General features: G+C 39.6%; 1 protein-coding gene and 1 long non-coding RNA gene across 4 annotated transcripts; one reads left to right on the forward strand and one right to left on the reverse strand.

The window, feature by feature from the left end:
- Positions 1-121: 121 nt before the first annotated feature.
- Positions 122-10,976, forward strand: STRADB (STE20 related adaptor beta). 3 transcript variants are annotated; one of them, XM_032692639.1, is made up of 12 exons: positions 123-337; positions 2,897-2,953; positions 3,285-3,365; positions 3,719-3,818; positions 4,431-4,552; positions 5,046-5,124; positions 5,645-5,768; positions 6,265-6,436; positions 6,801-6,905; positions 7,129-7,358; positions 7,935-7,977; positions 8,435-10,976. In XM_032692639.1, exons 2-12 carry the CDS (start codon positions 2,942-2,944, stop codon positions 8,582-8,584), a joined length of 1,218 nt encoding a protein of 405 aa, XP_032548530.1. In that variant the 5' UTR covers positions 123-337; positions 2,897-2,941; the 3' UTR covers positions 8,585-10,976. The 3 variants fall into 3 exon arrangements, with proteins under 3 accessions (XP_032548531.1, XP_032548530.1, XP_032548528.1); XM_032692637.1 differs by having other exon boundaries at positions 125-337; positions 5,016-5,124; XM_032692640.1 differs by lacking the exon at positions 7,935-7,977 and having other exon boundaries at positions 122-337; positions 5,016-5,124; positions 8,435-8,548.
- On the reverse strand, positions 2,036-14,001 carry LOC116789183. The gene is made up of 3 exons (XR_004357924.1): positions 13,868-14,001; positions 10,069-10,148; positions 2,036-3,362 (listed from the first exon to the last, which is right to left on the reverse strand). It is a non-coding gene; the product is annotated as an uncharacterized LOC116789183 (long non-coding RNA).
- Positions 14,002-15,201: the final 1,200 nt, after the last annotated feature.

Consider the following 15,201-nt stretch of genomic DNA (forward strand, 5'->3'; position numbering starts at 1 on the left):
CGGGCCGCGTGGTGCGGGCAGCCCCCGCCCCTGGGCGGGCCGGGGGGCCGGGAGCGGGGCGGGGCTCCGGGCGGGCGGTGCAGCCGTCGCGCCGGCCCCAGGCCCTGACCTCAGGCGGCGGCGGAGGAGCGGGCGTTGCTGCCCTGCCGGGGTCCGGCCGCGCCCTCAGCCGCGCTGCGGGGGGACCCGGGCGGGCCGGGGAGAGGGAGCGGCGCACGCTGGGCTCGGGAGGCGGCTGCGGGGAGCGGCGCGGGGTCGCCGCGCTGGCGGGAGCGCAGCCCCGTCCCGGCCGCCGCGGGAGGCCGGAGGGAGGCGGGGGCCCCACGAGGAAGGCAAGGTACGAGCTTAACGGAGCGAGTCAGGAGCCGCGGGGGAGCCTGCGGGGCGTCCTCCCGCACGTCCCGGTGCTTTGTCACGGACGGATCATTTCACCCGACCGGGAGCTGCCTCAGCCGCTCCAAACGCTGCAGTACGAGCTGCAGATCAGCGTCAGCAGAGCCCGGGAACGCGAGTTCGCGGTACCGGGGCTTCGGGCTCCGGAGCCTCCACGCTCCCCAGGCTCACGGGCACGGGTTTCTAGGTTTCTTCCTGCCCTGCACTGCTGTCTGCATTTGAAGCTTTGGCCAGGCTGGGATGAATGTGTCATTTTACCTGTGCAACATTGTCCCTCTCTGCAGTACAAAAAAAAAAAAAAAAAAAAAAAAAAAAAAAAAAAAGTCTGAGATACAGAAGGAAAAACGTGGAGACAGGGAAAAGGTTTATGTGGGGACATAATCCAAAACCGTATTGAAAAATGGAAGCAATGTTAAACTACATAAGAAAAACAAAAAATAAAAATCTTGAAATTGTAATGTTATTTGAATAAATGTGCATCATGAACGATTCTGTTGGCTGGCTGTATGCCTTTGAACTAAGTCCACAATAATTTGACTTTAGTATGTTGTAGTTATTAAGACTTGATTCTTCAGCTTAGTGTCTGTGGTTTCATGTTGCAAGCAGCAGAATATATTGTCTTGTATAACAGAAAGAGGCATCTTCTTTCCAGGTAGGGCAAAGATGCTGTGGCCATTACAGTGCTGGCATTCTTTTTTTTTTCCCCTCTGCTACAGACTTCCTCAGTTAGGCAAGTTAAACCCTGATCATCTGAAGGTACCCATTACCTACTAAGGATCTCCTTTCGTCTCCATTTGGAATATTTAATAAAGAATTACAGTATTTCTTCAAGCAAATTTTCAAGACAAAAATATTAAGGATTATGAGTGGCTTGGATATTTGGCAGTGAATGGAGTGGTGGGGGCTTGTTAGCTTTTCAAGAGTGTTGCCTTGATCAAGTAGCATGCATAATTTAAGTGCAGGCTATACTCAAGCTTAGCTCCTTAATAAACAAAATTATCAGTTTCTGATATAGTACTTCACCTTTTTAAAGTTAACTGTCATGCAAAAATTGCATGTTAACACGGAACTACATCTTATAGCTGACTTTTTATCAGCCACCAAGTAGGATTCCTAATGGGGGCTGGAAAGCTGCCCATCAGAAAAGGACTTGGGGGTGCTGTTTGACAGCTGGCTGAAGGTGAGCCAGCAGTGTGCCCAGATGGCCAAGGCCAATGGTAGCTGGCTTGTATCAGCAATAGTCTGGGAGCAGGACCAGGGAAGTGACTGTCCCTCTGTACTTGGCACTAGTGAGGCGAGGCCACACCTCAAGTACTGTGTTCAGTTTTGAGCCCCTAACAAGAAGAAAGACATTGAGGCACTGGAGGGTGTCCAGAGAAGGGCAACGGAGCTGGTGAAGGGTCTACAGCACAAGTATTATAAAGAGTGGCTGAAGGAGCTGGAGTTGTTTAGCCTGGAGAAGAGGAAGCTGGGGGGGACCTTCTCACTCTAAAACTACCTGAACGGAGCTTGTAGTGAGGTGGGAGTTGGCCTCTTCTCCCAGATAACAAGCGATAGGATGACAGTAAATGGTCTCAAGTTGCACCAAAGGAGGTTTAGATTGGATCTCGGGAAAATTTTCTTCACTGAAAGGATTGTCAAGCATTGGAACAAGCTGCCCAGGGAAGTGATAGAGTCATTGTCCCTAGCAGTGTTCAAAAAACATGTAGATGGGGTACTTGGGGACATGGTTTAGTGGCGGGCCTGGCATTACTGGGTTACTGGTTGGACTCTGTGATCTTTGAGGTCTTTTCCAACTTCAGTGGTTTTACTGTTGAAGACTTGCTTATAGCTAAAGTAAATTAGCTTTCATACACTTCTTAGACATCTCTCTCACTGCCTAAGCTTTCAAAGCATCAGACATAAAATAAGGCAGCTGGAGGACTTTCAGAGTGGCTACTGAAATCTGTGAGGGAGTTTGCCTAAGTAAAGTGAAAATTATTGGAGTTGCTTCCCCTCCTTTTTTTTTTTTTAACTGCAATCCCTTACAATAGTATTTCCTCTCTCGCTTGTGAAATGCAAAGTGCAATAGCTTCTGCCTTGCTTTTTTTGTGAGCTAGTTCAGCTGCACACAGCTGAGATCTGACTAGCACAGCAGTGTGCCTTTGAAACAAGACCGATTTCTTTTCCTACAAACTGCCAGGGATTAATGAATCCATTCTTTTTTACTTTCTGCACTTGTGCAGTCAACTTGCAATTCAATTGTTTGTTCAAAAGTGGCAATAAGATTTCTAAACCCATAAATTAAAAGGGAAAGCTTGAGTTGACATGTGTAGTCCTCAGTGTGGAGTTTGAAATTGATATGCTGCTTAAAGGCCCAACAGAAGCAGGCTTTCCAAGAGCTGGAGTTCTGGGGGTTTGTGTGGGTGTTAACTTACATGAATGCCTCACAGTTGTGATTAAGGAAATTTACATTTATCACTGGTTTATGTATTATCTTACATTGCTACCTTATTTTTTCTAGGATAAATGGATGTATATGACTTTTCCCCTGACCTAAAGCGGTTCCATGTCTTGTTTGGTAAGCTTCTCTTCAAAAATTTTGGCTGTTGTACCTTGTTACCCAGTTATAGCTTAATATGAAAAGTTCTGGTGAAATATCTTGGTTGAAGGGATTTCCACAGTGCTGAGATGTTTAAACTTTGTTGTATCAATTTTGGTGAAGGAAACTGTTTAATATCTCCTCTTCTGCCATGTATGTGTTTTATGCTGTTTCATAACCTCTTGCTTGACTGACTCGTAGCAGACTTTCTGAGCTCCTGCTTATAGGGGCTACTTTTTAATGTTTTCCCACTGCCATGTTTAATAAATTGCAGCAACTTCACAGACATTCACTTGTTTCTGTTCTCAAGGACTGTTCCTGTATTCTACGTACGCCAGTTGAATCAATCAGACCAGAAGAGCTATCTCAGAGCAGCATCCATGAATGCCTGGTAAGAAGAAAACAGAAAATTCAACTGCCAAGGTTAAATACAAAGCTGCTACATATTAAAAATAACCTCATTGGGGAGTATTTCTTAAACTGTTAACAGCAAAAAAAACCAAAGTACTTCAGGGCTTCCACTTTGAAAGAAGGCTGTAGGTAACTAAGTGTTAATCTTGTGCCAGTTTAAAAACAAACACAGACACAAAAAACCAGTAACTCATACAACTAAGTCTCAGTAATGGTAAAAGCATCGAATTGAATGTTCTGATTTGATACTTAGCATTAATGCTATTTCTGCATTAAACATAAATTATTCAAAATTGCATAGTCATTTTGAGAACTGTTTTTTCGCACTGTTAGGCTGATTCTGATCTAGCCTGGATTCCCCCATCTACAGGAAGGAATGAAATGGTACTTTGCTCTTCTAATGTCTCTCATTATGAACTCCAGCTGGAAATAGGTAACATAAGTGTACCTTAAAATATTTCTTCTTCCTGTTAGCAATAGTTTATTGCTCACTGCAGTAAATATTAGATTTGGAAAATGTAGAACTACACTTGTGTCTCTTTAGTTGAGAAAAGTGCCCAGAGCATTGCTTACGTTTCAGTAATCACTTATTTCAAGACATAAGACAAATCAACAATTACCTGAAATTTTCTCCTGATGTTTGTGCATGTGCATGTCAGTTTTCTAAATCCGTGGTACGTGACAATAAATACAGCATTAAGTACATCATGTCTTGTGACTTGACTACCCAAGGTGATTGTTCTAAGGAAAACTGCCTTGAATACTACTGCACATGCACGTTTCTGTGAATATGCATGTGTTGGTCATTTAGATGTATAAGTGACACTGACAAATGTTTAAGAACTTTTAGTTGTTCTCAAAATAGCAGAGCTATGCTTCAATTTGCTGCAACTAATTTTGCAACTAGTTCTTGACATTCTTAAAGAAAAGGTCATGTTGCTATCAGTTGTATTTTTAGAACTAGAAAATTATCTCTAAACACGAAGAAAATTATGTGATGGATCATTATATTTTCCAATGTTAATGTAGCCACTTGTGGTTTCAGGAAGGAGGTTCAACAATTTAACTTCAGTCTACCTTGCACGGCACACACCTACAGACATGCAAGTTGCCGTAAGGATCACAGACCTAGAAAATTGCTCTGAAGAGCATTTGAAAGCCTTACAGGTAAAGCAACAGCATTTCTGCACAAGTCTGATGGAGACAGTGATGAATACATATGAGGTTACTGAACAGAGGTAGCCTTTGTTTGTACTGGGTCATTTCAGTCAAGATTTTCCCCCAAAGGAGTAGAATATAATAAACACAAGGCATGTGTAAATTTGAGAGGTGCTTTCTGAAGAAAACACAAGTGTTTTAGAAATACTTCTGTAATTGTACAACTTCTTATTTGAAACATGTTCTGTACTCTGTGGTTAGCACTGAAAGTCTGGACTATGAACAAACTAGATTTACTTCAGACAAATGCAATTATGGGCACGTTATTCACATTTCTGGTGCAGGCTATGCACATCACCTGCAATCTTGTATAAATGCACACAGGAAACTGTTCTTTCTACTGATGTAGTTAATGCTCTTCATAAGACTGCTGTCTTGTGGTTAACACATCCACTTTCATTTAATTCCATAGAATGAGGTGGTTTTATCCCACTTTTTCCAGCATCCCAACATAATGACGTTTTGGACGGTGTTTACAGCTGGTAGCTGGCTTTGGGTCATCTCCCCATTCATGGCCTATGGTAAGAACTGTTAACTGCAATTTTGGAATAGGAAAAAGGGCTAGTACAAGTTGGACCACATGGTCCAGGAGAGCTTTTTCTTTAAGCATCTCCTGTCTTGTAGAAAAAACAAACCTTCCCAAACCACTTGTTTAGAGAAGACTGCTTTACATAATCTTCCTCCCCAGTGAAGACTCGTATTGAAACTTCATTAAATTCCACTTAGTCCTAGCACCCACCATATGAGGAATGGTAACTGGGAGATGTATTTGACTTTATACAACTGATTTTTGCCAACAGAAAACCTATCTATATTGAATAGAGGTTGGGCATAGACTTTCAGTTAACAGAGGCATGATGTGAGTGTGATCTTTGCCCGATAGATGCATCAGTTGCATCCATGTAATAACTGTTCTTGATGTACCATAGTCAATATAAAGATGAGAACACCACTCTTGATGAATGTATATAATGAAGCAAGCACAGACAAGTAATTTAACAAGACTTGTTAGGCTTAGCTAGTTTTTTTTTCCACTTTCAGGTTCAGCTAGACGCCTGCTGAAGACTTACTTTCCTGAAGGAATGAGTGAAGCTTTGATAGGGAACATTCTGCTTGGTGCAATCAGAGGATTAAATTACATGCACCAGAATGGATATATTCACAGGTAGGAGAATGACAATAGGTAAGAAGCAGATTACGGTGTCTCAGCTTAAGTATTGTCTCCTTCCTTTTTCTATATACCTTCTTGGGGCAGACAGCACAGAAGTATTTTTTTTTTTCAATACAGCAGAACCAAGTTTGTAAAAGCTTAACAGGAGCTGTATTCATACATTATTTCAAGCCAGTTGTTACAGGGATAATATATCTGCCTGCCTTTGTCTCTTTGAAGTGGAAGAGAACCAGGGTTGTAGAACGGGCTTCCTTAGTTTACACCCTTTGCAGGGAAGAAGGGCCCTTCTCCAGTTTCTGGCACTTTTTTTTCTGATCATCTCTCCTCTCTCTTGGGACTGTATTAAAAAGACAACTCATACTGAGTGAAGGACTTCCATGAAAATAATCTGCTAAATAGAACTGCATGGTAACATCTCACTATAAGTTAATGAAATATGAAAGCCTTTGTACTCTAATAGTGCTTTGAGTAATTCTTATTTATGTTACAGGAATATTAAAGCTAGCCACATTTTGATTTCAGAGGATGGGCTGGTTTCTCTCTCTGGTCTAAACAACCTCTACAGTTTAGTTAACAATGGACAAAAGTCTAAGGTGGTATATGATTTCCCCCAGTTTAGTACATCTGTGCTTCCTTGGCTGAGTCCTGAACTACTGAGACAGGTTGGTATAACACTTAATTTTTCCTCTTCAACGTTAGTGGCAGTACTCAACTTCTAACTTAAGTCTGCTTGTAGAAGTGCAATGGAAGATGTTGAACTGAAATATGTACTGAATTTTTAATTCTCCTAAAGAGAACCAGTTTTCAAGCTGTTGGTAAGGTGATGGTGTACTAAGTCTCTTTACTTGACCTTCCTGGAAACTACAACCATCAGATTCCTAACAAAACCCGAGGCTTCCCAATTTGATTGTTTCAATACCATGTAGATTACAGGGTATTAGAATCTTGTCTTGAAACAGACACTTGTATTTCTGTTGGCACCGCTCAGTGGCATCAGTGATCAGTAGTGTTTTCTTCCTGTCACAGGATTTGTCTGGGTATAACATGAAGTCTGACATTTACAGCGTGGGAATTACAGCGTGTGAATTAGCCAATGGACATGTTCCATTTCAGGATATGCCCCGCACTCAGGTATGATTCTAAACTCTTATTTCTACTTCAAAACATGCTGAGCATTTTTTTTGGTTTTACTCAGAGAAACCAATGCCGTTACTGTTGAAGTAATGTGGCCGCTTTTTTTACTTCAAATATGCATGCTTCTTTCTAGAACAAACAATCCTTCCATTCCTGGAGTTTCACAGCTTAGCCTGAATAGCCCTTGTTGAACTCTCATACTGCTATTCCTTCCTACTAGATGCTGCTGCAAAAGCTGAAAGGTCCCACGTACTATCCTTGGGATATAAATACCTTTCCCCGGGGGGAATCCAGGATGAAGAATTCCCGATCGGGGGTCGATTCTGGAATTGGTGAGAGCATGACACGCACAATGACCAGTGAAAGACTACAGATTCCCTTTTCCAAAACATTTTCACCTGCTTTCCACAACTTGGTAGAACTTTGCTTGCAACAGGACCCTGAGAAAAGGTAACCTTCTGGTGAAAACTAATTTTTTGTCACTTCAATCTAAGACCAAGGATAGCCCACAGTTTAGGATACAGTAATTGCTTTAATGCTGTTAAAGTCAGAATTTCAGACCAGATGTACTATGTAAAACAATTCACTTATGTTTGGCTTTGTAATTTAAGAATTATCTTGTCTGATAAAGGAACCATGCTTTAAAGTCATTTGACCCCTGAATTTCATGTAATATGAATGTGCTTTGTAAAATGTGAAATTAATTTTCAAACACGCACTTTGTCTAAGAAAAAAGCAGAAATCTGAAATATCCATTTTCAATCCTATGTCTCTTTTGAATGAGGCATTAAATTCCTTGTTAAACAGAAATGTGAAAAAGCCTTTAAAAATAGATTTCTTCAGTAGTGCTTTTACTACAAATTGAGGCACAGAATGTAGGATTTGTGTAGTTCTTTTCTCATTCTTCACATTTGTCCCGTGGATGAAAAACCACAGGGCTTAAATTGACTTGTCAGTCTGGCCCATTTCCCAAAAGCAGTATTTTACTTTCCAAAACATAATTATATTGTTCATTTTATGATTCAGGCCTTCAGCAAGCAGTTTGCTTTCGCATACGTTCTTCAAACAGGTGAGTTTACTACATTTTGTAAAATGACACAGCTATAACCTAAATAAGCCACAGAAAGAGTTGGATTTCAAAAATAGTTAAGTTACCTGGAGCCAAAAAGCAGCCTGTAACAGCATACCTGTTTCAGACTTTTTTAACAAAATGGTATTGATAGAGTATAGGAAGCATAAGAATAATCCATTTACTCTTTGATAAAGTTGGTTTAACTAAAGTCAGCCTAACTAACAAGAATAATGGTTAATATTCTTAATTTAAATCAGAGCTGCAAAGCTAATTTGTCTTGAAAGACTAATTCAACTTACTCTAGAGTGAGGAAAGTGAAATCTCTCATCCTGTTATGTTCAGTATTGTAACATGCAAAAACATGGCTCTGATTTCACACGCTTCTAATGAAGTCAGTTGCAAGGTTATGGAGACTTTTATATGCAGCCCTGTTTTAACTTCTTTTTCTTTCTAGATAAAACAAACACAGAATTCACTACTGTCTCTATTGCCACCTCCTATTCAAAATAACAGATCAGAGTTCTTGGCACTGCCCTCAACAGCAGTTGGGACTGGACTTGGACATATTACTGCAAATCAAGATGATACAGACTGGGAATTCTAAATAAATACCAAACAATCATACCTCTCCTGTGCTTCAGAGAAGGAAAATGTGATTTGTATTTGCTGCTTTAGTTTGTATGGTTAAAATAGACAATGTATACTTGAACATGCCCTGAAGTGGCCATATTTCATTAACTTCCTCTGTTGGCATCACGAAGTGCAGTGTGCCTCACTCTCTGACCGAAAGGAAAACTGCATATGGAGAATGGCTGAATGCTTACTTCTCTCTTTCAAAGTACTTCTTAACAAGAGAGTTCCTGCTGTAATCTTACTCTGTACTGTGTTTTCAGCTCATATTGCTGTGGTCCACTTGCCTTTCTGAATTCAGACTTGGGTATTGTCTGTGATCTTACTTAAACAATCTGTTTGTCTTTTCATTACGACTCAAATCATTTTAGCGAGGAGAAATCCTCCACTTCCAAGTTGAAATCTGAGACTGCACAAATTAGTTGATTATGTGAATAAATGTTTGTCTCCTAGAAGACATTTTTTCTCACTTGACATGCTGTCATATTTGCCAAAAGTTAGCTATGCATCATTTTTCATGCAGTTTTAATACTGCATGTTTCCCAAAGAAGTTAAGCTGCTTAAAAGTGTGACTCATGTTCTTGCATTTGTCTATAGTCATAGTACAAATTTGTGCTTTTGCATCTCCATTTATTGTCGTGTCATTTTAGCAGTTAATCTGAGGACTTCTTACTATGCAAAGTAAGTCTCAAGTTATAGCAGGTACGGGTTAATTTTGAAGAATCAAATAATCTAAAGTTACTGTACATATTTTTATTTATACTGTATTCCTGTTCACCACCAGAATTTACCAGAACTTAATACTGTTGTTTTAAAAGAACAGGCAATATGCATTAAGCTTCACTGGCACTGCTGCTGGCAAACAAGCCTCTTCTGCAAGGCACAGTTAAGTTCCCTTGGACAGATTCAGCCATAATAAGTACCTAATACCCCAAAGATCCTAGTGAATTTATCTGTTCTAAGTCAGATGAAAAGCTGTCTTTTTTCTCCCTACAATTCAGTAAGTTCTCATCTCTCACACTGTACCAGGCAACTCAAACTGAACAAAAGCAGCTTTCTTTTTTTAAAAAAAGCTGCATATTCTCATCATGTTGCAGCAAAAGTCGTGTCCCAAAGCCACTAGTATTGTATTGGTGGAAGTTATGACTGTAGTAAAAAAAGTATAACTAGATATCGAATGGATATATTTTAAATTTTCAACATAAACAACATTCCACATTAAGTCTCCAAGTCTTCCATAGCTGAGTTGGTCTGTACCACTGTTTGCCAGCAGGTTTGCCCCAAGGCCTTGAAGGTGAAATGACCAATATGCAAAACTGAGAGAGACGTAACATTCTAATTGACTACATAAAAGTATTAACAAAGAACTTGAGTCTATTCATTATGCTGTGAAGAGAGCTCTATATTTCTAAAACTAACATGTGAAACTTAAGATTAAAAACCTGTCAATAAACTTACCTTATCTGCCTCCATTTATTTCTGTAATTATTGTACTTCCATTTTCACCATAGTCCAGTCATACAAACAGCCTCTCGTTACTGCAGGAAAGAAATTTCACATTTATTTCAATCATTAGGTAAAATAATGGTTATCTAAACTAGAAAATTACTCTCATCATAAAAATATGAATAACTTAATTGTGTACTCTTGGAGAAGATATTATTTTCATATGAACACTATGTTCTAAATTCTTAACTATGACAAATTTGGACTGTTTGCAAGTCAAATACATTCGGTAGCATCTACAAGTAACTTTTGACTAACAGTACATGTAAAAACCAAGTCAAATAATTGAGAACACACATAAAGTTGTACATATTTTAATTACAGACCTCTGAATAAATACTAATACTCTTAAAAAAACCCCAAACCTTTAAAAGACTTCAGGCAGCTTAACTGGCTAGTATTTGTAAGCTGCTCTGAAACAACAGTGCTCCCAACTCTATAAAAATGAACTTGGGTACTAATAACAATGTCAGTACAAAGTGATTTGAACAACCATGTGTTCCAGTGGAGTTACTTTACTGCAGTCTCTTTCTATGAAAAAAAATGAAAAACTTATTTCTGAATGCTGTTCCAATTCTGCACTGACATAACTTTTGAAGAAAAAAATGAAGTACAATTTTTTTAAGTTACAAAGCTCACAAGGCTTTACTCTTAGAACTACAGCTTGTCAGCAACTACAGTATTTTCAAACAAAGGCAATTAAGAGGCACTGTGACTTCTAATAGCTCTTAAAATAACCAGAAATAGTAGAAATTAGTCCGTGGGTTGTATTTGCTGAAAGGTTTGATATGATTTTTCTTGTTAACTGTGATACTTTCTGTTAAGGAATAATGCAAAATAAATACTAGCATTAAAAAAAAGTATAATCATATTGTTAAGAAGGTTTCAACTACCTGCCACTGAAAAGATTATCTTGGAAACAGTTCTACTGAAAAATCTGAAGGTTTTGCATACAGTTGGTGTTTTCAAAATCTGAGATTCATGATCTGTATTGCTAAGAGCCAAGCTGCAGAGACTTTCCTTTCCAAGCTCACATAGTTTTAAGCACAATTATTTATTTACTTATTTATTTATTAGAGCAGTTGTTTACTCTCACACCAATGATGTGTTATGAGCATATGAACTAGAACTATACTTGGACTTGAAATTTTCAAGTATCTCACATTTAGGCTCAATGTAACGTATTTTCAAAGAGGCTTAAAAAACTAACACATTTGCAAAATCTCATGGGCAATGAAACAAGTTGAAATACTTGTGAAAACAACAGAAGTGGGTTTTTTTGCTGCCACCTTTCTTTATGCTAGCATTTAACACTATGTAAAATATCGAAATACCTGTAATAATAGAAAACTTAATTAACACTGTCATGAATATATGCTCAGTGGTGTTGAGCATATATTCTCACTGTCTTAGTCTGACATCACAGCAGTTTGTGAATTTCTGACTGAATGGATTAACACTGGAAAAAAATGTGACTTACTCCAAATCAACCTGATCTGCTACACAACCTACTCACTTTAAAAAGTCTCAATGCAATAAATACCCACTGCAGAGAGAGCAATTTCTTCAACTTGATGAACAGAAATTTTTTTTTTTAAGTTACCAACTTTTCCCTTCCCCCCTCTTTTCTTCAAGTGCTATCAAAGCAATTTTTAACCTAGAGGATGGGTAAAATCATGGGAAAGCATTTTCAAACCATTGTTCTGAATATCTCTGACAAGAGCCAGATACCTAAACATACCCTGCCTTTAATGCTAATAAGTAACTTTCCTAAAGTATATTAGGCTGTCTAATAAACCTCTAAAGCAATTAAGCTAGCTGTAATGACCTGTCCTGACAATGGCCATCCCTATCCTGTATGAATGAGGAAAAACTACTAAAATGCAGAAACAGTATACATCGAGCAAGAAAGACCTCAAAGGACTATGAGTAAGAACCCCATTTGATGTAACAGACAAGAAAAGACTTAAAGATTTAAAAAGAAAGCACTGAAAAATTGAGGTGGTCTACTAAAAACCTGCTAGCCGAATAACATTTGGTATTTAACATAATTAAACCTATCCAGAAACTTGAGACAGGATGAAGGAAAGAATATTAGGTTTAAACAGGTTCTTGTAAAAACCTCCATCATTCCCAAATGAAAACAACTAATTCTACTCTATAAATCATATATTTCTTATCCAAAAGTCCCATGAAGTTCCTGAAAAATGGAGTGGTGGTTCTATTTTTACATAAGATTACAGAATACACCATTACTACTGGATTTACCTACAAATCCAGATTCATGGAATTCATTTGCCCCTTCATGAAATCCATCTGCAATAGAGGAGAATGGATTGCTGGCAGGATGTATATGCTTTCCTCTGTTTTGTCAAAATTTATATGACATATGGGTCGAGAGTGTCGATGCTGAGTTTATCTACTATAGTTTATTTTAAAAGTTTTTTTTATTCTACGTTCTGGTATCAATTATCTTTCTAGTTCTCATGTTTCATGCAGTCAAAAATATCCTTACAGGCAGATTTCCATTAGCCCATGTAAAATCTAGGAAGTCAGCTACAGATGAGTTTTCTTTAAATGCTTTAACAGTTTGAGGTTGGTCTGCAGTAGCTGATGGAGCCATCACAGACTGCACCACTGTTTGAGAGTTGTCTGTATCCATCTGAAAAGCCGTGCTCTCTTCCACTTTACTGTACACAGCACAGGAAAGCTACAGGGAATTGTCTGAGCGAGGGAGGACTCTGCAACTTCCGAAGTTTGAAGAAAAGATTACAAAAAGCACGGAATTATTAAAGCAAGCAGTTTTGCTCCAGCGTGGGAATACAGGGGAGCTCGTTCTCCGTGCCCGAGTTTCCCGGTGGGATCGCAGCCCCTGGAAGGAGCCGCTTCCCTCAGGCCGAGTCCGACCTGGCGGCGCGCGGGGAGGGCGGGAACGCTGCTGAGGGCTGAGGCGGAGCGGGGGCACCGGGAGCACGGAACATTAACAGCATCCAGGGAAAATACAGACTTTCTGCAAGTGTCTGTGGACTTACGGACCGATTTCATGCACTGCCGCACGGAGGAATGCAAGAGCACCTCTCACACCGCTATGAGGAAGAAGTAAGAGGCAAGTACGGCTTAGGCTTAGCTACAGTGATGGACCTGATGGTTTTCTCTCATCTCCCAAAGCCTTCAGTCATTTCGGTTTAATTCTGCCGCAAATAAGCAAGCGAATAATTCTGACCTAACCATAAACCCCCTAAAGTTTACCTCAGCAATACCAAAATTACCTTAAAAAGACACTTTGCAAATTAACAACACATGGCTGCACATGGAGAAAGCTGCGTTGAGAGAGTAACATTTAAACCAAGTCGAAACCAACCAAATTTTCAGTAACTGTCTTTTACGGAGCAAAATTAGAACACTTTGGCTTTGGAGGGCCCCTGGAGGCCCGCTGGGTCCAGCCTCTGGTGAGGCTGCACAGGGCTTTGTCCACCCAAGTCCAGGGCAGCCCCAGGGATGGAGCTCCCACAGCCCCTCTGCCCCCATGCCAAGCCCTCAGTCAAAACTCCCATGGCAGCTCGTGGTACATTTCCCTCGTGCTGCCTGTGACCACTTCCACTCATCTTTTCACTGTGCAGCTTTAAGAAGTGTCTGTCTGTCTTATTTGTAATCATCCATTAGGGGGTTAAAGACAGCAATCCAGATTCCCCACTTAATATCCTTCTTTTCAGGCTAAACATACACTAGTAGCCGATTAAATACACTTTACCTGCTACTTTTCAGGAGTTTACAGTACCATTTCTGGTTGTGCAAGACCATCACAGCAGCAGGAATCTGATGGGAGGGAAAGCAAAGCTGTTTTTACAACACTGCCATAAATAAGGGGAAAAAAGCTTTCCCATAAACACCTGTTCAGACCTTGCATTTATACAAAATATCAACACTGGGGAGAAATTAGACTGATTTATTTTAAACAGACTAAACAACTTGAAACAGGACAAAGTACAGTAATTTCTAACTAGTTTAGAGCAATTGTTTAATTGTTTCATATATGTAAAAACAAGAAATTGGCACCAACATATCCGTAATTTTTTCATTAACACAAATGCATTAAAAACAATGGTATGGAAATGCACAAAGGCATTTCAGTTAAGGCTTCTACAGATATTGCGTGTTCTATAATTAAACATCTATTTCGTAAACTCATTCTAAAACTTTCCAAGAAACTAAACAAAAAAGCTCAGTTAGACTCATATTCCACTGTGAGGCTTAATGGAATGAAGAATATCTTGTACTATAGATAATTAGTCATCAAACTGTTTATTGTGCTTTTTATATGGCAACCTCAAACCTCATTAATTTAAATATGGGTATATTCAGATCCTCCCCAAAAGATACACTGGAAAGGCAAGACTGGATTGAAATATTGATCACATTAAATTCATTAATCCAATCCATGCTCAACCATCTAAACAAACTACTGCATTTCACAATGACAATGAATCTGGCTCTTGGCTAGCATCGCTCTGTCCAAGGGATACTTGGAAGGCCAATTCCTAATACTGATGTCAGAAATCAAGCAATGATGTTATCCAAGTTTTTCCTGTACTGATGTGATGCTATTTCTTACCATACCAAGATGACAGAAGTGTCATGCAGCAAAGAGAAGCCATTATTAATCCCATCTTCAGGAGGTCAGTGATTCTGTAACTCAAACACACCACATCAGGAGGAAGTGTGGTGGCAACCTACTTGAGAGCACTTTGTGCCTCATCCTCCATCTCCTACAGCCAAATCATGACAAGAACATCCAGTGCACGACTGAAGGAGAGCACACCCTGAATCTCTCCATCTTAATGTACAATGCAGTGCCAGCCATAATTTCGCTCTACAGTTTTGCAAAAACACACGCACAAGAGCCATAACAATTTACAAAAGAGTTAAGGGCTCCTTCCCATAACAAACTGAGTGCCCCAGAACACAGCCAACAGCTGTGGAACATCTTTTAATTCTTGCAGAACTCTTTTTCCCTCACTGCCAGGATTACCACAGCATTTAAATGATGTCATGAACACTGAACTTTTAACTTAAATTTGCTGGATG

This window comes from Chiroxiphia lanceolata, chromosome 7, assembly GCF_009829145.1.
Source record: "Chiroxiphia lanceolata isolate bChiLan1 chromosome 7, bChiLan1.pri, whole genome shotgun sequence".
Classification (NCBI taxonomy): Eukaryota; Metazoa; Chordata; class Aves; order Passeriformes; family Pipridae; genus Chiroxiphia; species Chiroxiphia lanceolata.

Coding starts and splice junctions, on each gene's coding strand:
- STRADB (XM_032692637.1), top strand. Junction 3,366..3,718: donor GCAGCATCCATGAATGCCTG/GTAAGAAGAAAA, acceptor TCGCACTGTTAG/GCTGATTCTGATCTAGCCTG. Junction 3,819..4,430: donor TGAACTCCAGCTGGAAATAG/GTAACATAAGTG, acceptor TTGTGGTTTCAG/GAAGGAGGTTCAACAATTTA.